The following is a 23619-nucleotide window of genomic DNA, read 5'->3' on the forward strand; positions in this document are numbered from 1 at the left end:
TCTTGTGTATATATACACGGGTAAGTGTAAACGAAGATCTTTTTGAAAACGGAGACGTTGAAATGTCCGTTTATGAAAATAGCCGGCAACGTGTAAACGGCCTCCAAGTCAGTCAAACCTCAGGGATATGAATCAATCAAGTGATTGTGAATCAGTTTCAGCTGCTTTGGTGCAAATCAAAGTGACAACAGGTGCAATGGAGAGGCAAAAGCAAGACAACCCCCAAACAGGAAATGGTTTTACATGTGGTGTCCACAGACAGTTGCTCTCTCCTTATCCTTCCTGACTGATTCTTCTCTAGTTTGGTCTTCTGCTAGTGTCCTTGTCACTACTGGTAGCATGAGGCCGTACCTGCAGCCCAATCAGGTTGATACCAGATACCAGGAGACCGGCCGTTTTACGAGGAGAGCTGGACAGGGCCGTAGAAGGGCATCAACCCAGCAGCAGGACCGCTATCTGCTCCTTTGTGTGAGGAGGAACAGGAGGAGCACTGCCAGAGCCCTACAACATGACCTCCAGCAGGCTACTGGTGTGCATGTTTCTGACCACACTGTCAGAAACAGGCTCCATGAGGGTGGCATGAGGGCCCCACGTCCTCTAGTGGGACCTGTGCTCACAGCCCAGCACCGTGCAGCTCCATCATTCACCAGAGAACACCAGGACTGAAGGGGCCGCCATCTGTGCTCTGTTCTCTTCACAGATGAGAGCAGGTTCACACTGAGCACATGTGACAGGCGTGAAAGAGTCTGGAGACGCCGTGGTGAACGTTCTGCTGCCTGTGACATCATCCAGCATGACCAGTTTGGCGGTGGGTCAGTGATGGTCTGGGGAGGCAGATCCTTGGAGGGTCACACAGCACATCTGGGTCATTATGTATCCGGGCATCTGACACCACCAAGTACCACGTCGGACTGTCCAGGAGCTCACTGATGCCCTGATCCAGGTCTGGGAGGAGATCCATCCTCCGACTCATCAGGAGTCCAGCTGTTGTCAGGAGGTCATACAGGCAGGCGGGGGCCGAACACACTACTGAGTCACATGATGAGTTGGATCAGCTGTGATTTCATTATTTTACTTGAGTTTCGGTGTGATTTTGAGTCCAGCCCTCAGTGTGTTGATGATTTTGGTTTCCACTGACCGTTGTTACGTCATTTTGATCCCAACACATTAATCAATGTGCATCAGTAAAGATTCTACACTTGAATTATTTGTTCATCCAGATGTGATGTGTGATTTAAGTGTTCCCTTAATTATTTTCACCATTAATCAATATGGGACTGTTTTCCCCACATAATGATCGAATAATTGTATCAATAAATTATCAGAAAATAGTGAAGACCTCCCGTTATATTTGTATCAGCCTGAGACAACATAAAATGTGTTGTGCCTCCAGTTCACAGTTTGTCCACCAGTCAACACTGATGAGTTTATTTTTAAACAGTAAAATGTCCCGCTCACCTCATATCTTTATCATAATTCTCTGATATCCAAATGTAAAGGACTCTTATCTTTTTTTATTGTTATGTTTTTAAGTTGAAATAAATATATAAATGTATAATTTAAAGAAGTGTCAAATTTTTTTTGAAACTCTAAAATATTATTATTGGTGTTTTCTATAAATATCCAGTGTCATTCTGGCTATAAACTGTAACTGTGAAAAAATAAATTAAAAAAATAAATAAATAACTGGTAATATATATTAAAATATAGTAAAAAATAAATATGCGATTTGAAAAATACAAAACAAAACAAGAATGCTCTGTTGTTAATTTTTTAATCCGCCATCATAAATGCAACTGCAGAATATGGTAAAATAATTTGTCTGGAACTGAAGAGGCTTAAAATGTTTGTCCTGAGGGTGGCGCTGAAGGAAAAGTTGCAGGGTCTTTAAAATGTAAATATGTTGGTTGAGGTCTCAGTGTCAGGCACTTCACCAAAGTGTTGGACTGATTGACTATTATTAATTGGAGATGTTTCATGCAGCTGTCGCAGCATTAAACTTGTAATTCTCTGTAACAGTGCTCTCAGTGTTCGATCGTGTTCTTCCTCTAAACTCCAGAGGTGTGTTACAGTCTTGGTGAAGACAAGAAAAGTCGATAAAAACAGATGACAGAGGTACAAAGTCTGGTTGTTTTAACAGAGACAGTACTGGGTGAGACTACTGGACATTTATCAGAGGGCGGCGATCACTGTTGATACTGTGAGCTTAAATCAAATTAAAGTGGTAACAGTAAAAACTAAAGGAATATTTTAAGTAACATTGAGCCGATGGTTTGCAGGACTCGTTAAGTTACATCTAAGACCTATATTTTTTATCACCACACAGGATGGATGTTATACCTGTTTAATCGTCAGTGTGATTTAACTATAATAATAACTCCGCCCACCAGCCCACCCTGTGGTCGTATGACTCCGCCCACCAGTCCACCCTGTGGTTGTATGACTCTGCCCACCAGTCCATCCTGTGGTTGTATGACTCCGCCCACCAGTCCACCCTGTGGTTGTATGACTCCGCCCACCAGTCCACCCTGTGGTTGTATGACTCCGCCCACCAGTCCAGTGTCTCTGACAGTCTCCATCCATGTCAGTGAAAACATGGATGCTTCACACACAGAAGATCTATACAATCAGCACAGTTTCAAGATTAGAGTCACCAATTCAGTATCTGACCAAATGTCTCCCCTTCTGTTCCTGAGATATGACGTTAAAACATGATGATGTCACAGTCAAGCTGACCTTTGACCTTTGGACCTTCATTATTTTATCCTGTTAGACATTTGTGTCAAGTTTTGTTACAGTGTATGAATTCCTGAGTTATAGTCAAAAACATGTTTTGTGAGGTCACAGTGACCTTTGACCTTTGGCTACAAAATTCTAAACAGTTTGTACTTCAGTCTGGGTGGACGTTTGTGTCAAATTTAAAGAAATTCCCTGAAGATTTTCTTGAGATATCTCATTCTTGAGAACAAAACTGATGCAAGGTCACAGTGACCTTTGACCTCTGACCACCAAAATCTAATCAATTCATTAATGAGTCCAAATGGACTTTGTGCCAAATTTGAAGCAATTCCAGCAAGGTGTTCTTGAGATCACATTCACATGAATAGGATGGACCAGGTCACAGAGACCTTGACCTTTGACCACAAAAAATCAGTTCATCCCTGACTCAAAGTGGACATTTGTGCCAAACTTGAGGAAATTATTCACAAAGGTGAGATAGATGCATGCTTACAGTGACCTTGACCTTTGACCAGCAAAATCTAATCAGTTCACTGGTGAGTCCAAGTGGACATTCGTGCCAAATTTAAAAAAATTCACTCAAGGTGTTCCGAGATATTGCGTTCACGAGAATGAGACAAATGCATGGTCACAGTGATGTTTGATCTACGACCACTAAGACCTAATTAGTTTGTTGTTGAGTCCAAGTGGACGTTTGTGTCAAACTTGAGGAAACTCCTGCAGGGTGTTCTTGAGATATCACGTTCATGAGAATGAGGCGGATACAAGGTCACAGTGACCTTTGACCACCAAAATCTGATGAGTTCATTGTTGAGTCCAAGTGAACATTTGTGCCAAATTTGAAAAAAATCCTTCGAGGCATTTTTGAGATATCATGTTCATGAGAACGGAATGGACAGAGGGACATCCGTGAAAACAGGAAAAATTATATAGATTTTATTTTTTATATCCACATATTCATTCATTCTCCATAACTGCTTATCCTCTTGATGGTCGACTTTGCATGTTCTCCCCACTGACACGGGGAGAACATGCAAAGTCCACATAGAGGGGCTCCCCCACCCCAGGGTTCAAACCAGGTTGCTGTGAGGAGACAGTGTTAACCACTACACCACCATGAATTATTATATTATTATACATTCTTCTGGTTGGTGAGTTAGTTACCTTGTACTCGATGTTTCCTTCTTCAGCCTGGAAACACAGAGAGAAAAGACACATTAATGTCAAACAGGCTGAACTAACCATTGTACCAGTGCACACTACACACCCAAAGGTCCACCTACTTTAGATCTAATGAAGAGAAATCTTAATGCACTGTAAACCCTGATCCGTCCATGACACAGAATTTTACACAAATGCCACACAAATGACCCGGATTATCAAAATGACACAAAAACTCATCACTGCGAGCTTGACATCATTGTTTTTATGGTAAATCAACAATTTTCAGGGTAATTTGACTAAAAGTTATGAAGTCGATTTCACCTTATTAGGTTAAGGTCAATAAACATCACCTTCATTATGCACTGAACATATTGTGTGCTGGGGCTAAATGGGCGGAGTTTCCCAGCATGCTATGAGACAATGAGCTTAAGGCCATAAGCCAAAGAAGGCCAAAGTGTTGTAAATCACTGAGGTCATCCATCACACAGTGATCAGTGTTTCTGTATTCCACCATGTTCTCATAGGTTACAGTTAATGTTGTTGTGAAAGACATTTTGCACCCTGAGTTCAGTCGTATACACAGTTAGTGACGTCCTGCTGTGTGGAAATCAAGGTAATCAAAGTGATGTTGTATTGAAGTAAAGACCACTTTCTAATTCTGAATATACTTTTCCTTCAACTTCAATTCGCCGCGCTAGATTATGTACTTAAATTAAAATCTCTCTATATATATATATAGAGAGAGAGAGAGAGAGAGAGAGAGAACAGTTTTTCCATAAGACTTTTTAAGGACCTGCAGACACCATAAGTGTTTCTAGCCCATTTTTGGGGGTGCTGAAGCACCCCTAAGTTGAATCCCAGCACCCCTAAAATTTGAGAGACTTTTACTGTATGTTCTTTTTTGACAAGCTAGAAAAGTGTCAAAACCATACAGTACTTGGTTGAAACTTAATATTTTAACAACAAAAATAAAGCAGCCCCCCAACTTCTACCACTCAGTACCAACACATTATTATCATTACCAGTCCTCATTGTTGCTGCATTTAATCGTAGGTCACTGTTTATGTTGTTAGGTAGGAGTTAGCTGACGTTTTTTCTAGCCAGGAAACGTTACAGGTGGTCAGTACCACTGTCCTCTGTTTGAATTGGAATGAGAGAAGCTGGCTGTTGTGTCATGTGCATGTGTTAATATTGAAGCCAAGGTGCTACTGACTAGCTAACTGACTGGATGCCCATTAACATTATAACTCCTACTGTGTGTGTGTGTGTGTGTGTGTGTGCGCATACATTGTACCATAGGCAGGGTTGCCTCTCTTTTATTATTTTAGTATTATTATTATTTTATTATTATTTTGCAGATTTCAAGCACTTTTATTTTTTGAAGTGTATTTTTATTTATGTATTTGTATTATATAATACAGGCAAGAAGGAAAAAGGCAGAGGCAAACATCGAAAAAGTCAATTACTGTTAATGTGTTCATGTTACATGTTGTGCATTGCATTTCAAATAAAAGTCCAAAAAATAAGTCCAAGGTCCATTTTTGGTATTTTTGGTATTCACTATAGGGGGCTGCTTTACTCCAGAAACACACATACTGTTTATGTGTATGTTGAGGAGCTGCTGTATCAAAATGAGTTGTCTTCCCCCAGAAATTAGGGTTACGATATGTTTCTTTCATGATTCCAATCCATTCCTCTTTTGCTGTGGCTCAGCATTTAAATAACCTTTATCAGATTTGATGGTTTAGTCACAGACTTTCCCAAAAACTGTTGTGCTTTTCTTTCACAAATTTGGGAATGAAATTGAGTTAAAATGTACAAAACAGTAAAATTTATCTTGCCTGGTCAGGCAGCTCTCTGGGTGCTCAGCACCCCTAAACCTCTGGTCCTAGAATCGCCCCTGTTGATGTGACACCTTGTCGCGCTACACGCCCATTTCTGACGATGAGGAAATCTCAACCTGATTTCATTAACTATTCTGCTAATTTAAAGTTTGTTTTAATAAAAGAAACGTTACTTACAATATAATGTTTGACTCTGACGTTTTCCTATATCTACGAGAGGAACTTGTCTGTTCGGCATTTATTTAAATTGCTTTAATGTCTCTGTACACAACTGTTTACCTTGTAATATTCCAATCCATCTACTACAACTTCATGCAGCTGTAGTTTAAAAAGCGCTGAGTCTGAAGTATAAAATTATAAAGTAAACAGTGCTTCTTGTTGTTGAGGCATATGCCGAATTATTAATCGGTCCCGATTATATCAGGAAACGTGTTCAGTCAGCTTCTTCAGCCTTTGTGCTCAAACCAATCACACAAATTATTTATAATTGTCAAATATTTGAGTGCGCTTCGGCGTGACGTTTCCTGCAGACGACACAGCAGCAGATGGATGTCGGGGTTCACGTATGAAGCCCAGCTCACAGTAACAGATTTCTCCCGCCATGTTTCAACATGTTGCTGGTGTGTGTGAATTTAATGTGTCGGTGTTTAGACAGAAACTAGCTGGTGTTTGCTGCAGCACTGCTAGCTAGCTGGCTACTTTAGCGGGCTGGATGTCCCGTTAATCCCCGGGCTAAAGAGCGTTAGCTACCTCCGGTGGGAAATACGGTGGTGGTGTTTTGTTGTTCCGGTTGTTCTTTTTATTCCGTCTTTTCCTGCCTCGTTTGCCTCTTCTCGTCCGCGACTTTTTCGACGTTTTCTTCCCGTTATTGCCGGAGCCCTGTCCGTGCCTGAGGTGTCCGGGCGACACTGCACCACTCTCGGTCAAATCCACCATCGCTGAGCTCAGGGTGTCACCGGCAGCCCGAAACTTGAGATCACCGGGAGCGGTTTGACGTCACCGGAATAAAATCACATGGATGTAATAATAATTAAAACAAAGCTCCTCTTTCCGACATCGCAGCTACCACAACTCACGGCCTGCCTGCGCGGAGACCTGCCGCGGAGGATGCTCTCTCCTCAGCATCATCAACACCGTCAGCCCCGCTGCACGACGGCACCCCACCGCTTCCGGATACAACTTTCAAAATAAGTTCACCATAGCCTACATTTCAAAGTAAAAGCTCAACACTCGCTGAGGTTTTGTTTCGTTTGCTGTGATTTAAAAAACAAACAAACAAACAAAAAAACATTTCTAAATCAGCAGCTCCAAAACAAAAAAACTTTGAGTATTCTCTAAATAAATCGCACAGTTAAAAATATCATCATAATTCATAACAACTGTCCCACACCCAAATATATTTGTTTAAATATTATAAGTATAATTTTTTATCATTTTTGCTGAATAAAATTCTAATAAAATAATAGTGAAAAATAAAAATAAAATAAAATAAAAATAAAAGTGATTTTTAAAATTTTTTTTATTATAATATATATTTTATTTTATTTTTACATGATTGTTCAGTCCATATGTGTCATTTAAGTGTTTATTTTCACTATTTGTATAATTTACAACTTATGACACTCTACTTCTAAGTAGATGTTTTATTTTTATTTAGTTTTATCGTTAGTCGCTTTCTATTTATTTACTTTTTATTTTATATATTTTACAACATTTATCCAGAACCCTGTATTTTACATTTAAATACCGAAGTATAAGCACAACCCTCACTGAGATTTTGTTTTGTTTGCTGTGGTAAAAAAAATAATAAAAATAAAAATCAGCACTTCAAAGTTATAATTTATAACAACAGCCTAAAACCTCAAGATATTTGTTTTAATATCGTTTGTATGACTTTCAGCATTTTTTAGCTTTTTTGCTTGATAAATTTACCTCAAGAATTAATTGAGAAATTGTTTTTTGTTTGTTTGTTTGTTTGTTTGTTTTTCTACATCATCTACTCCGTGTGTTCTTTCAGTATTCATTTATTTATTTATTTATTTATTTGCACTACTTATAGTTTACGACTTATGACACGTGATTAGTAGATGTTTTATTTTTATTTTATCTTTAGTGCTGGTCATTGGTGTTTTGTTTTTTTAATATTTATTTATATATTTTATTTTTATTTAATATTTATATGACACCTTTTTACATACTTGTGTACATCCTTCAAGTTTATTTATTAAAAAAAAAAGTGAGAAAACCACAAGATTTCAGACTACATCAGATTCAATTGAATTACATACACTTGTAAATTAGAGATTTTCCCTTTTAACTACCTTTAAAGTAAAGAATATACCAACATATATATTTGTGCACCTTCTGAAACAGTGAAACAAACTGTTGGACTATACATTCTCTATACAGTGATGTGAGGACTTTCCTCACTCAAGCAGTAATTGAGTGAATAAATAACTACAAATGTATATCAGACATTAAAACTCAATAACCAGATGACTGAATAACTGTAGCCTAAAAAACTGAGCATTAATCATCCATGTGAATTTACTTAAATGTTAAAAACCCAACAACAGCTACAAAGATGTATTACAGAATAAAAGTTAAAATGGTGCAACTTGTGATTATTTTCATTATCAATTAATTTTTGTTTTGTAAAATATCAAAAGAAAAGACTTTTATGATTTATAATAAGTCAAAAACCAAAAGGTAAGATCATAAAAGACCCAGAAAACCAGCAAATATTCACATTCAAATTTTGATATTTTTTCCTTTGGATTAATATTCCTTCCAGATCATTTTAGCTCCTTCATATTCTGTTGGGTGGTTTAATCTGCAGCGATGCATCATGGTCTATGAGATCATCATATGTTTGTGGCGTGGCTGTCCTGTGAGAACCACGTATCTCTTAAAAAGTCAGAAAACAGCCTGTTTTCAGCTTTGTGCCGACAACTTTTCCAGCTCATCCAAAAGGGTTTAAAGAGTTTATTGAGCTTAAGAAGGAGAATTTTCTCCCACCATAAAGGAACACTTCATCCTTCAGTTTAACACAAACAGTCAACATCAGCACATCTGGAGATACATGGTTTTCACTGGACAGGAAGTAACTAAAGCTGTCAAACAAATGTAGTGCAGCAGCAAAAAGTACGATATTTACCTCTGAAACGCAGGAGGAGGAGAAAGTTGCATAAAACATAAATACCCGAGTAAAACACCTTGAATGTGTGCTAAAGTACAATACCTTTGTAAATGTACTTACCATAAAACTTTGGTTAAAAGCCTCGTTCCAATTAAACACTCTTTTACGTCTCTTTTACTGGCCTGGTGTAGCTACACATTTTCACAAATAAAGGCCAGTCTCAATTAGAGGCCTGGTCTGGTTGCAAAGCAATTTATTTTTATACAAGTTCTTTGGACGTATAAAACCGCATTGTCGGCTACCCACTTGAGGTAATGTAAGGTAAGGTAACTTTATTAGTACCCGTTGGTAGATTTGGTTTGCAGTTAGGTTAGGTGAGTCGGCTGCTTTCACACAGACAACACTGAGGACAAAGATATAAGACAGTGACATGACAGTGACAACAGTGCTTCAGACTAAGAGACAGGTACAAATATACAAAAACAAACAAAAAAAAGGCTTGTTAGCTGTTTAGATCTCACATACAAATAAAAACATTTTCATGTTAGCTTAGCAGTTTATGTTACTGAAACGTCGACGTCCAAGGTACCCTGGGTGTGTTGGTTGTTGACGTTCTGGGACGTCATGTCAACTTCAGCCTGTTACATGCATTGTCTGTTTTCAAAATACACTTCTGTTTTCACAGGAAATGTACAGTCTCTTTCAAAATAAAAGTGCTACGTTGGTACAACACCGCAAATTCACGTTTGTTTGTTTTATCAACAACAAACGTACATGGCTGGGTTTCGGAAGAAAAAAAGGGTTTGGACAGAGATCAACAGATTTAAACTCACAGAAAAATAATGTCCACACCAAGTCAGTATGATCTCATAAAGGCAAACTACAATATCAACACAACTGCATCCATAGACCTGTAAATTACAAACTAAAAGCAACATTAATTATCACTACATCAATGAGTACAATCAATACCAGTAAATAAATATATTTTCCACTTTACAAGCCTCACATTTAAAAACAAATCCACGCTTTATACCTTTATAGTGGTTCCCAACTGGTCCAGTAACCTGGTCCAGATTTCTGCTTAGCCATTAGTTCACTGTCCACATAGTTTAATATATTCAGCATCAAACTTGTGTTTGGACATGTGGTCACGCTCATTTGTGTCAAGTAGCTGTCTGTCCGTTACTCACTCTACAGCAGGAAACAGCACTTCAAAATAAAAGCTGTATGCCAGAAATTCACTTTAAAATAAAGTCAGTTTTTTAACAAACTTGACACGTTTGCGAGTCACCAGCGATTCACTCAGAATGGACCTCCTATGGTCACTTAATTATTTTATTTTTATTAATATGTACTGTCCCTGATTTCAAAATAAATAAATCTACAAATCTACACAAGCCACCAGTTGGGAACCACTGCTATAAACCAGTATTACCTGCTGTGTCATACTGTAGCATGAAAACTTTGCCTCGTATATATTTACACTAAAATGCAAAAATGAATTTAAAGGCACTGTATGTAACTTTACACATGTATTTGTTGTTTTTTATTTCCAATGGGTGAACCAGTTGTAACTTAAAAACAGAGACCTGCTCAGCCTCTTTCTGCTGCCTCTAAGAGCCTGTGGACTGATTTCTATGTAAAAGACTCTATGTAGAAGAATTTTATCAGGAAAATTCAAAGGATGTGATATTTTACGTGTTCCCGTGCTTTGCCTCCAGGCCCCCAGGAAGTGCGCTGGGCTCTGAATTTTTATCATGGAATTACAACAGTCCCTCACATGACGCCCTGAGGCCATCAAGACTTTTTCCCCGTTGACTTACTTGGTGAAAAAGACATAATCAGTGGGTGCATTTTTTGAGCGACGTAGCGCCCATAAAAGGATTCATTTCATTATCAGGATTTGATCCACTCTGTCCGATAACATTGGAAAGTCTAGAAGAGCGACGCTATTGAATCGTTTAATCCCTTATTCATTTAACGAAGCGCTAAACTGGAAGTAGTCAGCTCGGCTGGTGGAAGTAAGCCGCTCAGCCGCACCCGGCCACCTGGTTTTGCAGTGGCTGAATTGAAGTTGCTAAAGCGGCTGAGGTCTGAGCTGCCATCTTAGCAGCAGGTTGTGAAGCGGAGATTCAGTGGGCTGTTCTAGCTAGCTAATTCGTCTCATTTGTTGTCTGATAAACAGTAAATCCATCAAATTCAGTGCTCAGTATCATAATTTCCATTTCCCCCTGGTGAGGAAAAAGATATCCTGTCATTACAGGAATCACTGACATGTGAAATACATTCTGATATTCTGGTTCTAGCTGGCTAGTGTTAGCTAATTATAGCTTGCTTGCCAATGCGGGGGAATTTCTAGCCAGCTAACATAGCAAAAACACTGTCTTTAGTGATTAACGTCATTTTTTAATCCAGACTCCAGGACTGATCCGGCTGTATTATTTTCCCAGCTAACGTGATTCAACGTACTGACTTTTGTATGACAGATGATACTGATTTAGTCAACAATAAATTACGTAATTGTATGAAGCGCTTTCTACTAGCCAAGAGCGATGCAGGGGCGACCAAAGAGCTAACGGTATCTTAAGGTTAGCCATCTAGGTTGTGTCATCGCACTAGCTGATTTGCAAACGGCAAGATAGTATCGTGGAGCCAATGGTCCAAATGAAATAGAAGAACATAGCAGATTGTAATGTTATTCTAAATATGATTGTAATGTTTTTCCCAGCATTCAGTCAACGTGGTGATGGTCAGTCATGGTCAGTCTTTGTGGTCATGTTTGGCTGATGCCCAGGTGTTCCCCTGCAGCTACAGAGTGCAAGCAACAAGATGCTGACTGCAGTTCCCTTACCAGCCTCAGAAAGAAGTGTCACTGATAATTTGTGACAGTTATGTACAGAGCTTTCTGTGAGTACAGCTACATGTATCGTTGCCAATGCTTCACTAGTCAATGACTTGCTGGTCTTAAAAAAATGATCAGACAGTTTAATTGACAGGTAAGATGATCAGAGGTGCAGAGTTTTTACCACCATTATTAGCACAGGGGCCAAAATATGGGAAAAGTTTCCCAGTGAAGGCACAGCCAGTGAAGGAGTAGATAAGAGCTGCAGCATCTACGTCATAAAAGGAGACCACACCCTCCTCATAATCCACAAACACCCCCACCTTCTGAGGACGAGACTTCAGAGAGAGACGGACTGTAGGACCAGCAAGAGCGATGTACTCATTTGCCTTGATCAACCATACAGTCCAGTAACCATCCTGGGGAGTCAGTGGGACGTCTCCCTTCCTGTTGACCGACTCTCTGGCCACTCCCAAAGCCCAACCAGTCTTTTCTTTAACCTGAACCTCAAAGTAAGATCTGCCTGAAGAGAAACTCTGCTTTCCTAAGACACAAATATAACGGGAAAATCTCTTTGGGCTGTCTGGGAGATGTTTCTTTACATCACCATGTTTCACTTGTTTCCCATCATCAGACAGGATGAGATAGGGATTTGCTGTTTCAGGATCAAGAGTCACATCCACTGCATACTGCTGAACCCTCTTCATTTCAGGCTCAGCAACCAGCCTCTTCATCTCTATATTGAGTGTCTCCACCAGCTGAGACACAGCTCTCACCACAGTCCCCTCATATGATGGTGGACAGACGATGACCCCTGTCCAGTCCTTGGAGAGTCGAGCAGCTTTCAGGGACTGGATACACTGGAGAAGTTGGAGGTGGTCTTCAGAGTGTGAGAGCTGCTTCACCTCAGTTTTTCTCTTCTTCAGCTCAGAGATTTCCTGTTCCAGCTCTTTGATGAAGCCTTCAGCCTGTTTCTGTGTCCTCCTCTGCTTCCCCTCTATCATTTTGATGAGCTCATTCAGGCCTCTCTCAACAGACTCCTTCAAAGCAGTGAAGACCTGAACACCTTCTGCTATCTCTCTGTCTGCATCTTTCTCACAGAGGTCAACTGAACGTTTGATCTCCTTAATCTTCAGTTGTCTCTTGAGGATCATCTGCTGAATTTCAGCCTCTGTCTTCCCCAGCTCAGCCTTCTTTTTTTTGTATTCGTCCCTCAGAGGAACAACATCATGCATCCTGTGGTCTGAAACAGGGCAGAGTGTACAGACACATGTCTGGTCGGTCTTGCAGAACAGCTCCAGAGGTTTATCGTGCTTCTTGCATATCCTGTCTTCCAGGTTCTCCACAGGGTCGATCAGCTGATGTCTTTTCAGGCCAGAAGCTGTCAGATGAGGCTCCAGGTGAGTCTCACAGTAGGAGACCAGACACACCAGGCAGGACTTCAGGGCCTTCAGTTTGGTTCCAGTGCAGACGTCACAGGAAATTTCTCCTGGTGTGGACACTTGTTGCTGTGAGCTGCTGCTGCTGGCTTTCTGTTGAGCTGACTGTTTGAACTGAGCGACCATCTCAGAGAACAAAGTGTTGACATGCAGTTCAGGTCTTTTTGTAAAAGTCTCTTTACACAAGGGACACTGGCACTGGTCGTCAGTATTCCAGTGTTGAGTGATGCAGTTTTTGCAGAAGTTGTGTCCACATGATGTGCTGACAGGATCAGTGAACACATCCAGACAGATGGAGCACCGAAACTGATCTTCGAACAGCAGACAGCTGGCAGTAGACATAGCTACACACTGGGAATAGGAGTCAATTCATAAAAAAGTAAATCTTTCATGAAAATTAAGAGGCCCATAAACATCAGTGTATAACTATAAGAATGATGTCAGGCACTAAGAAAAGGCTGGAGGGCACAACACAACCAGTAAAGCAAGGAATGGCAAGAATGTTCAAGTACCAACCTCCATGTTATTTAGAGTGAAAGAGAACAGACATTTTGCTCACAGAAATTTTGATAATTTATCCCATGACTACTCAATATAAGGCCAGGTAGTCTGACATGCACTTAAATTAATCGTCCTTTTGACAAGTGTCAGTATGAACAGAAAAGATGATTTTTTTTCTCTGAATACAGTCAAAGTTTTGTGTCAATAGACCGATCGGATCATAGAAAATGTTGTCTTCTTCACTCACCAGTGTTTGCAGAAATTCTAGCGGGTTGTTGAGAGAAAGACTTTCTGAATAGTCCACTTTTTCTAAAGACAGAAACACAGAGACTTGTTGCAGCTGCAGCTCTTCTGTCTTTCTGGTAATCCTTTAGCTTCATTTCAGGAATGTGACGTTGACACTGTCCTGTTTTTCCAGTTCTGCCCCTTCTCACACTGCAGCTCTGTTGTTGAAGTTTAGACACAGCTGTAGTGACATACAAATGGTTAAAGACTGTTTAAATCTTTAGGGAGAAAATCAGAGCTGGAGCTGAGAATTTTCACTCCTTTATTCAGAGCAGAGAACAGAACATATCGTTTTACCAAAAGAAGTCAGTCCATAACAGTATCAAGAGACAGTAACATTTCCTTCATAGCTCATCAACAATCTTAACTTACTTTAAGGCCTGATTTTTAAGGCCTGATTTTAAGTACACAAGCTAATTCTTTACCTCACTTTTTCCTCTCAAGATGAAACCCATATAGTCTGGTCGGATGCTAGGAATGCTGATCAGCGAATTGACCATGGTCATTACCATGGTTCGTATTCAGTAATAAATAGTACTTTACCCGGCACATACCCTGCAGTGCTGGTGCAATGTGAACTTACGTCTGATTTATGCTCCCTTTAGGTATGAAAATAGATACGTCTGTTTCAAATGTTGTAAACATCTCCACCCTCGTACCTCCATGCGTCCTTGGTGTTGGCACAGACATAGCTAATAGATTATAGACCATTAGAGTGCCCCAGTAATGATTCCTAAAACCCAGATATTACATAGCGTCAGCATCACCAGTTCCCTTCCCCCGTAGTTTGTTTATAGCCTAAAATTAGCTTTTACTTCTGGCAATTTCATTTATGCTTCAAAAATCCTCACTGAACAAAATGTATAAACATTATAAACGTTTGTTTGCCACAGAGCTTATTTTCGACAGTAATCCGAAGTCCAATGGAAAAATCCCATAGACTTTTTATCAAGGGAACCAGGGCGAGGCTAACTTCAGCATCAGCCTACACAAGTAAGGTGTAGTAATGTAGTAATCAGTAATGAATACATAGAGTACGTTCCCCGGCAGCGCTGGAGCAGTGGTAACTTTTGACTCATTTATGCTCTCTTTACACTCTCTCTAACAGAGCTGCAGTGTGAGAAGGGGCAGAACTGGAAAAACAGGACAGTGTCAACGTCACATTCCTGAAATGAAGCTAAAGTACTGCCAGAAAGACAGAAGAGCTGCAGCTGCAACAAGTCTCTGTGTTTCTGTCCTTAGAAAAATTGGACTATTCAGAAAGTCTTCGTCAACAACCCGCTAGAATCTCTGCAAACACTGGTGAGTGAAGAAGACAACATTTTGTATGATCCAGTCGATTGTCTGTTGACACAAAACTTTGACTGTATTCAGTGAGAAAAATTCATCTTTTCTGTTCATACTGACACTTGTCAAAAGGACACTTCATTTAAGTGCATGTCAGACTACCTGACCTTATATTGAGTAGTCATGCGATAATCCAAATTACTGTGAGCAAAATGTCTTTGTTTTCTTTCACTCTAAATAACATGGAGGTTGGTACCTGAACATTCTTGCCATTCCTTGCTTTACGAGGTGCATTCTGCCTTCCAGCCTTTCCTTAGTGCCTGACATCATTCTCATAGTTATACACTGATGTTTATGGGCCTCTTAACTTTCATAAAAGATTTACCTCTTACAAATTAACTCTTGGGTTCTAGATCCTTCAACCGTTCTGCCTCCCGCCTTTGAAAGTCTCTCCCTTATGACATTCAAAATATTGACTCCCTTTCTACTTTCAAATCTGGTCTGAAAACACACCTTTCCAAACTGGCATATCCGTTCTGATGTAATGGTGACACACATACTGAGACATGCATTGATGATGACTTTATGATGATGAGTTTATACTTAATTTTTTTACCTATTTGGATTTCGGTCTAGTTATTTTACTAACTTATCATTGTATATTACTGAATTGTTTGGTTTATGATCTACGGATACATCACTGTCTTGTTAGGTGTTCTTGAGTGCTTGGAAAGGTGTGTATAAATTAAAAGCAATGTCATTATTATTTTGTTCCCAGTGTGTAGCTATGTCTACTGCCAGCTTTCTGCTATCCGAAGATCAGTTTCGGTGCTTCATCTGTATGGATGTCTTTACTGATCCTGTCAGCACATCATGTGGACACAACTTCTGCAAAAACTGTATCACTAATCACTGGAATACTAATGACCATTACCAGTGTCCCATGTGCAAAAAGACTTTTACCACAAGACCTGAGCTGCACGTTAACACTCTGTTCTCTGGGATGGTCGCTCAGTTCAGACAGTCAGCTCAACAGAAAGCCAGCAGCAGCAGCTCACAGCAACAAGTGTCCAAACCAGGAGAAGTTCCCTGTGACATCTGCACTGGAACCAAACTGAAGGCCCTGAAGTCCTGCCTGGTGTGTCTGGTCTCCTACTGTGAGACTCACCTGGAGCCTCATGTGAAAATGTCAGGTCTGAAAAGACATCCGCTTATCAACCCTGTGGAGAACCTGGAAGACAGGATATGCAAGAAGCATGATAAACCTCTGGAGCTGTTCTGCAAGACCGACCAGACATGTGTCTGTACACTCTGCCCTGTTTCAGACCACAAGACACATGATGTTGTTCCTCTGAGGGAAGAATATAAAAACCAGAAGGCCGAGCTGGGGAAGACAGAGGCTGAAATTCAGCAGATGATCCAGAAGAGACGACTGAAGATTCAGGAGATCAAACACTCAGTCGACCTCAGTGAGAAAGATGCAGACAGGGTGAAAGCAGAAGGTGTTCAGGTCTTTACTGCTCTGAAGGAGTCTGTTGAGAGAGGCCAGGCTGATCTCATCAAAACAACAGAAGAGAAGAAGAGAATGACACAGAAACAGGCTGAAGGCTTCATCAAAGAGCTGGAACAGGAAATCTCTGAGCTGAAGAAAAAAAGCACTGAGGTGAAGCAGCTCTCACGCACTGAAGACCACCTCCAACTTCTCCAGTGTATCCAGTCCCTGAAAGCTGCTCGACTATCCAAGGACTGGACAGGGGTCACCGTCTGTCCACCTTTATATGAGGGGACTGTGGTGAGAGCTGTGTCTCAGCTGGTGGAGACACTCAATATAGAGATGAAGAGGCTGGTTGCTGAGCCTGAAATGAAGAGGGTCCAGCAGTATGCAGTGGATGTGACTCTTGATCCTGAAACAGCAAATCCCTATCTCATCCTGTCTCATGATGGGAAACAAGTGAAACATGGTGATGTAAAGAAACATCTCTCAGACAGCCCAAAGAGATTTTCCCGTTATATTTGTGTCTTAGGAAAGCAGAGTTTCTCTTCAGGCAGATCTTACTTTGAGGTTCAGGTTAAAGAAAAGACTGAATGGGCTTTGGGAGTGGCCAGAGAGTCGATCAACAGGAAGGGAGACGTCCCACTGACTCCCCAGGATGGTTACTGGACTGTATGGATGATAAAGGGAAATGAGTACATCGCTCTCGCCGTTCCTACAGTCCGTCTGTCTCTGAAGTCTCGTCCTCAGAAGGTGGGGGTGTTTGTGGATTATGAGGAGGGTGTGGTCTCCTTTTATGACGTAGATGCTGCAGCTCTTATCTACTCCTTTACTGGCTGCTCCTTCACTGGGAAACTCTTCCCATACTTTGGCCCCTGCGCTAATAATGGTGGTAAAAATTCTGCATCTCTGATCATCTTACCTGTCAATTAAACTGTCTGATCATTTTTTTAAGATCAGCAATTTATGAAATAGTAAAGCATTGGAAACGATACATAAACTCATTTAAGGTTCTGTATGTGGCTGTCACAAAATCCTTTTTTTAGTGACACCTCACTCTGAGGCCGTTGAGTGAACTGCAATCAGCATCCTGTTGTCCATGCTCCAGTGTGCAAACTCTGTAGCCACAAGCCAGCACCTGGGCATCAGCCAAAACAGTAACAAGCATGAGACCAACCATGGTTGACTGTCATCATGTTGACAGAATACTTGATAATAAATTGCAATCATATTCAGAAAAATGTCATTATCAGTTCAGTTGGACCATTTGCTCCATGGTACTTAGTCTTATTTAATCAGCTGATGCCACAATGTACCCTAGATGGCTAACCATGGCTGCCCCTGCATTGCTCTTGACTAACATAATCAAGTATCATGGATCACATTAGTTTGGAAAGTAATTTGGCAAGCTAGCTAATATCCACTCAGATAGTATTTTCTAGTGAAATCAGTAAGTCAGCCAGCAAACATAGCTAGCTAGCTGTAACTGATGCTACAAAGCAACCTTTGCATCTGGTATACAATCAAATGAATATTTTGAGCCATGACTCCTTCTGTTCTGGCTCCCACTAACACAAGAAGACCACTTTTTAAGACTCCTATGTAGCCTACAGCCCTGTGGCATGTTGATTTTTGCCTCCAGCTAACAAGGTGATGTCATTGTGAGGGTCTATAGCCAGGGAACAGTTAGCTGACCTCTCTGCAGTTTAAACAACCAACCCTTTTATTTCACAGCTTAAGTTTCCATCTTATGTACAAATTCTGGTTGTTTGGCATGTTAGAGCATCGCTCTGCCTGCAAAATTTAGGACACTTTGTCTCGCTCTGGCTGAATTTGAGTTGCTACAGGGCGCCAGGTGACAGTCAGTCTTCGCCGAGCGGTCACTGCAGAATGTAGGTAATTGAAACAGCATGTGTGGACTCAGTGTTATAGTGGGTGTCGGCCATTTGTTTCAGTTATCGGACGCCATTTCTTAGCTCATGTTAGCTGTGTAGAGCTGAAGTGAGATGTAGCATGCCGTTGGGTGAAGTTTGCAGAGTGGGCCATTTGCGGGGGCTGTGTTACTCAAAAAAATACAACCCTGGTACTCTGGGTGTGTTGGTTGTTGACATTCTGGGATGCCATGTCAAGTTCTGCCTGTTACATGCATTGTCTGTTTTCAAAATAGACCCGTTTTTACAGGAAACTTACCCTTTCAAAATAGAAGCACTACCTCGGTACAACACTGCAAATTGATGTTGTTGTTTTTTTTTTCAACAACAAACACACATGGTTAGGTTTACAAAAAGAAGAACAGGATTTGGCTTTAAAATCTTACATGACACAAACACCGCTCTCTCGGGTGAAAGTTGGACCCATCCACTACCCCTTCCACCCACCCTAGTCAGACTTTTGCTGCCTTACCTTTTCATCCTTGTCCCACCGGCGCTGTTCAACTATAATTGCAACCAGCCTCGTATCATGCTGAGGTTAAAGGACTTGCAAACGTGTCAAGTTTGTTAAAAAACTGACTTTATTTTAAAGTGAATTTCTGGCATACAGCTTTTATTTTGAAGTGCCGTTTCCTGCTGTAGAGTGAGTAACAGACAGACAGCTACTTGACACAAATGAGCGTGACCACATGTCCAAACACAAGTTTGATGCTGAATGTATTAAAATGTGGACAGTGAACTAATGGCTAAGCAGAAATCTGGACCAGGTTACTGGACCAGTTGGGAACCACTATAAAGGTATAAAGGGTGGATTTGTTTTTAAATGTGAGGCTTGTTAAAGAGAAAATGTATTTGTTTACTGGTATTGGTTGTACTCATTGATGTAGTGATAATTAATGTTGCTTTTAGTTTTTAATTTACGGGTCTATGGATGCAGTTGTACTGATATTGTAGTTTGCCTTTATGAGATCATACTGACGTGGTGTGGACATTATTTTTCTGTGGGTTTAATTCTGTTGATCTCTGTAGATGATAATATGGACAATGTCTTTATTCACCTTTTTTATGGTAACAGACACATTTTGATTTATTTTGAGAGAGACTTGTTTACTCAACTGAAATTGGGCTTTATTATATTCTTTCACAATTTATACTGTTTTATTTTTTGGCGTTCTTTTCATTTCTTTTGTTATTATTATTTTTGATGTTTTATGTAAATCACTTTTGATAGTTGTTTGAAACCATAATTACCAGATAACATTGATTTAAAAGGCTTTCTAACATTATAGGTTGGTTTAAATAAGTGAATGGCTGTTCGGCCTGTGTTTGAATACTATAATAACCAGATTATTTTTTTTATTTTTTTTTTTAAGTTTTCCAAAGAAGTCTGTGACAGGTTGGTACATAAGTCCAGCTCTGAGTCGTCAGCCTCGTTCCTAAAGACAGAAAATGTTGATATACATCAGTGACTTAAACAGATGCTGTAAGGTGAATGAAAACATATTTTGTAATGAATAAAACTGCAGTAAAATCCTGTGTAGAAGAAGAAACTGTTTGTGGAAGTGTTTTATTTTGAAACTGGAGTCTTTTTCTTCAAAGTCACACGATATCATCCAGTGTTTCCCCTAGGATGGAGTTGTAGCAGCGGAGGTGACGCACACACACGAAAAAAAAGGTGCAAAACTTTTTTGTATGCTTGCAAAGCACAGCCTGCTGGGATGTTTCTATGTATACTGACAGCAGAAGGGCTCTGTAGGACTAAGTACATACAGTACATGTGTGCACAGTAGTGAGCAGGTGAAATGTCCGTCTAGTTTACATAAGATGTGTCTTAAGATTCAGGAAAATATAATTTTATTGAACATAATAAAAGTATAATCTTTAAAACAAATGACATTTATTGAACAAAAATATGTTAACAACCAACTCATATATGGTAAAATCACATAACATATATTAAAACAATCAAAAAGGTGTGTGCCTCCAACCTATGCATTTACACTATTCCTGAATTTAATTAAGTCTCACATTATAACAATAAAAGTCATCACGGTATTAGGTGAAACGTTTCACTGTATAACACAATAAATAGTATATTATTATGTTATTATATGAAGCGTCCGTCGCACAAAATAACATAACTTTAGTTTATGAAGAGATCAGACGGAGCCCTCTCCTCTCCTCTTATATGCTTTACTCACAAGTGTGTGAATTGACCTGGATATGAAGCATTTATAGTGCCAAATAATATAACGGTAATTTCTAATACGAAAAAAAAAAAAGAAAAAAAATCAGAGCTGGAGAGCTGCCATTTTAGACGTATATACGCGTTATTCTGGAAGGGCGGTGTATCTGTCAATCATTTTTTTATTTAGTTTTTTATCTCCACGTTGAATGCATATTATCCTCTGTAGATTTTAAACTTTTTCTCATGTGCATTTTGAAAATAGATTTAGTTCAATTAATTCAGGATATCTGAACCCTAGAGAGCACAGAGCAGTGTAAGTGAAGAAACTGCATAGAGATATCAATGCTGGGTATTTGTAGAAAAATAATCCACTACCAATTTCTTGGCCTCCTGATTATAGTGACAATGACACTGTGACCTATGAATGTTTTTTCCCTTTCTTTCTTCTTTTCTCATAACATTCAAGGCATTGTTGTAAAAACAGCTCTGTTATTAAGGTTCCACATTGCTGCAGATGGCTGCACTAGTTAGATATCGTATGTTCAAACTGTTACAGTGTAATTGTTAAGTATGTTCACTAAACATTGTTAAATGGCCTCATGAATAACTATAAATCTCACCATTGTGTTGGATGTCTTTAATTTACTATTGTCCTACATCAGAATGAAACATATTTTTCACTTTAACTGGTCTCTAAATTATATTTGTGGTGCTGAAAACATGGTAATAGCAGCTTGGGGGTGACCTAAATGTTGTATTCCAGTATTAAGTATTATAGTATTAAGCTATAAATGTACAAAATTTGGTGCTTTTATCGCAAAAATGAACAATTTTTTAGCTATGCCGCCCAATTTATTAGTTTGTTAGCAGAATTATACAAAAACTGCCAGACTGATTTTCAAAAAATTCGGTGGAGGGCTATAGCACATGCCAACTTAAAATACATTAAATTTTGGTGTTGATCCAACTCGGGGCGTGTCCACGGGCCGCCCACACGTGGCCGCCTATCCACTTCCATTCATTTTTCGGATGAGGATTACATGAAAACTGTCCAACCGATTTTCCCAAACCTTGGTGGAGGCATGTAGCATGGGCCAACTCAGGAGCCATTACATTTTGGAGTGGATCCAATTAACAGGACGGGTCCATGGGCAGGTAGGATTCAATTGCCTGCTCTGGCCACCAGGGGGCGAGTTTATGATGCCCCAGTATCCAGATTTGTTCTAAATATATTTGTCAACACATCTGCCAAATTTGGTGCTTTTATCACAAAATTCAGGTGTGGCTCATCCACCAGCCAACACACCTTTCTACCCAATGTTTTGAAGAAATTTGAGTTTTGTAATTGTTATATCCTTGTTTGTTTTTCCTTTGTCTTTTTGTGTGTTTTTGCTTATTTGGCTGTCTACTCTTTCCCTTGATCGTTTTTATTGTAATTGATTCTGTAAAGTGTATTGAGACCATGTTTCTACCATGGTGATTTTACACTCTAAATAAACTGAAACTGAAATTCCATCAAGCCTAGTTAACAGCTGCTTGGAGTTGGTTACATAGTTTGAGACAGTGCTATGTTTTAGGCAACAATATAGATATTAAGATGATATATGGTTGGATTTGGTGACTTACACAGATAGCTCAGTGATTGAAAAAAGCAACTATGACAAAGAAATTAACATACGTCGGCAGAAAGCACTCTTTGTTACCGAATTTAGCTGAAAAACGTCCAACCGAGCATGGTCTCACTCCAAAGTCAAAAAAATCTGGCACTTGAGCAGTGATGTGGCATCAGAAACCAACAAAAAATGTGTCCTTTAACGTTGGCATGATATACATCCTGTTGCTGTCATAGTTTAATGGCGTCCAGCGGTGTCAGAGGGAAACGCGGCGGGACAAGGACGAAAGTTAAGGTGTCCGAGTGGGGAGGGCAGGAAGGAGGGGTCAATGGGTTCAACAAACACCGACTTTCCCCAAGAGAGCGATGTTTGTGTCCCGCAAGATTCGAAAGCCAAAACCTGTTCTTTTTTCCTAAACCCAACCATGTGTGTTGTTAAAGGAAAAAAAAAAAACATCAAAGCAGTGCTTTTATTTTGAAAGAGACGCTATGTAAACGTTAAGTTTCCTGTGTAAACAGAAGTGTATTTTGAAAACAGACAATGCCTGTAACAGGCTGAAGTTCATCAACAACCAACACACCCAGGGTACCTTGGACGTCATATGTGGAAAACATGGAAACACAAACATCAATATGTGACGAGGTCAGAGTAAGAATGTGTCACCCAAACTTTGTGGAATTTCGCAGGTCACTGTTTGGCAGTATTGTGGCCAACAGGCCAGAAGCACGTAAGGATCGACCCTGTGTAACCACATAAAACGTCCTTATGGCAATGAACCCCACATTAGGTTGTGCTCCGCACGCCCTTATTCTTTCTCAGACATTGAAATCAAACCATCGTGTTGCCCCGTCCAAACTATATTATCTAATAATTAAATTAATATTGTAAACATGGAGGCGACTAGTCGACTGATGGCCCTAAATGACGACTAATGGTCAACTAGGAAAATTCTTTGTCAGGGGCAGCCTTAGAGGATATACAGAAAAAAAAGGAGTGGACTGAGACAAGTTCCCTGAGTAACACCAAAAGACAAATTATATTTTTCAACGCATGATCCACAATAAACTTTGGGCAACTAGTTGACTAATGGCCCTAAATGACGACTATTAGTCGACTAGGAAAATTCTTAGTTGGGACAGCCCTAAATCTCAC

At 39.9% G+C, this 23619-nt stretch overlaps 3 protein-coding genes across 4 annotated transcripts in view; 1 reads left to right on the top strand and 2 right to left on the bottom strand.

Moving 5' to 3' along the window:
• Positions 1–23619, bottom strand: part of LOC125886161 (GTP-binding protein 2-like) — a 46492-nt gene that overhangs the window by 15378 nt on the left and 7495 nt on the right. The window contains exons 1-2 of one of the 2 annotated variants that reach the window (XM_049572165.1): positions 6498–6903; positions 3904–3930 (exon numbers count right to left, since the gene is read on the bottom strand). In XM_049572165.1, the coding sequence (XP_049428122.1) occupies positions 3904–3930; positions 6498–6683 (213 nt within the window). In that variant the 5' untranslated portion in view covers positions 6684–6903. Of the gene's footprint in view, positions 1–3903; positions 3931–6497; positions 6904–23619 lie in introns of those variants that run through there. The other variant, XM_049572166.1, reaches the window with a different exon arrangement.
• LOC125886170 (E3 ubiquitin-protein ligase TRIM21-like) lies at positions 9199–14073 on the bottom strand. Its single transcript, XM_049572178.1, has 2 exons — positions 13919–14073; positions 9199–13521 (listed from the first exon to the last, which is right to left on the bottom strand). Exon 2 carries the CDS (start codon positions 13510–13512, stop codon positions 11875–11877), a length of 1638 nt encoding a protein of 545 aa, XP_049428135.1. The 5' UTR covers positions 13513–13521; positions 13919–14073; the 3' UTR covers positions 9199–11874.
• On the top strand, positions 15139–17668 carry LOC125883219 (E3 ubiquitin-protein ligase TRIM21-like). The gene is made up of 2 exons (XM_049567444.1): positions 15139–15258; positions 16022–17668. Exon 2 carries the CDS (start codon positions 16031–16033, stop codon positions 17666–17668), a length of 1638 nt encoding a protein of 545 aa, XP_049423401.1. The 5' UTR covers positions 15139–15258; positions 16022–16030.

This window comes from Epinephelus fuscoguttatus, linkage group LG3 (assembly GCF_011397635.1).
Source record: "Epinephelus fuscoguttatus linkage group LG3, E.fuscoguttatus.final_Chr_v1".
Taxonomy (NCBI): Eukaryota; Metazoa; Chordata; class Actinopteri; order Perciformes; family Serranidae; genus Epinephelus; species Epinephelus fuscoguttatus.

Excerpts from the sequence above, each read along its gene's own strand:
- LOC125883219 (XM_049567444.1), top strand. The coding sequence starts at position 16,031 with ATGTCTACTGCCAGCTTTCTGCTATCCGAAGATCAGTTTCGGTGCTTC.
- LOC125886170 (XM_049572178.1), bottom strand. The coding sequence starts at position 13,512 with ATGTCTACTGCCAGCTGTCTGCTGTTCGAAGATCAGTTTCGGTGCTCC.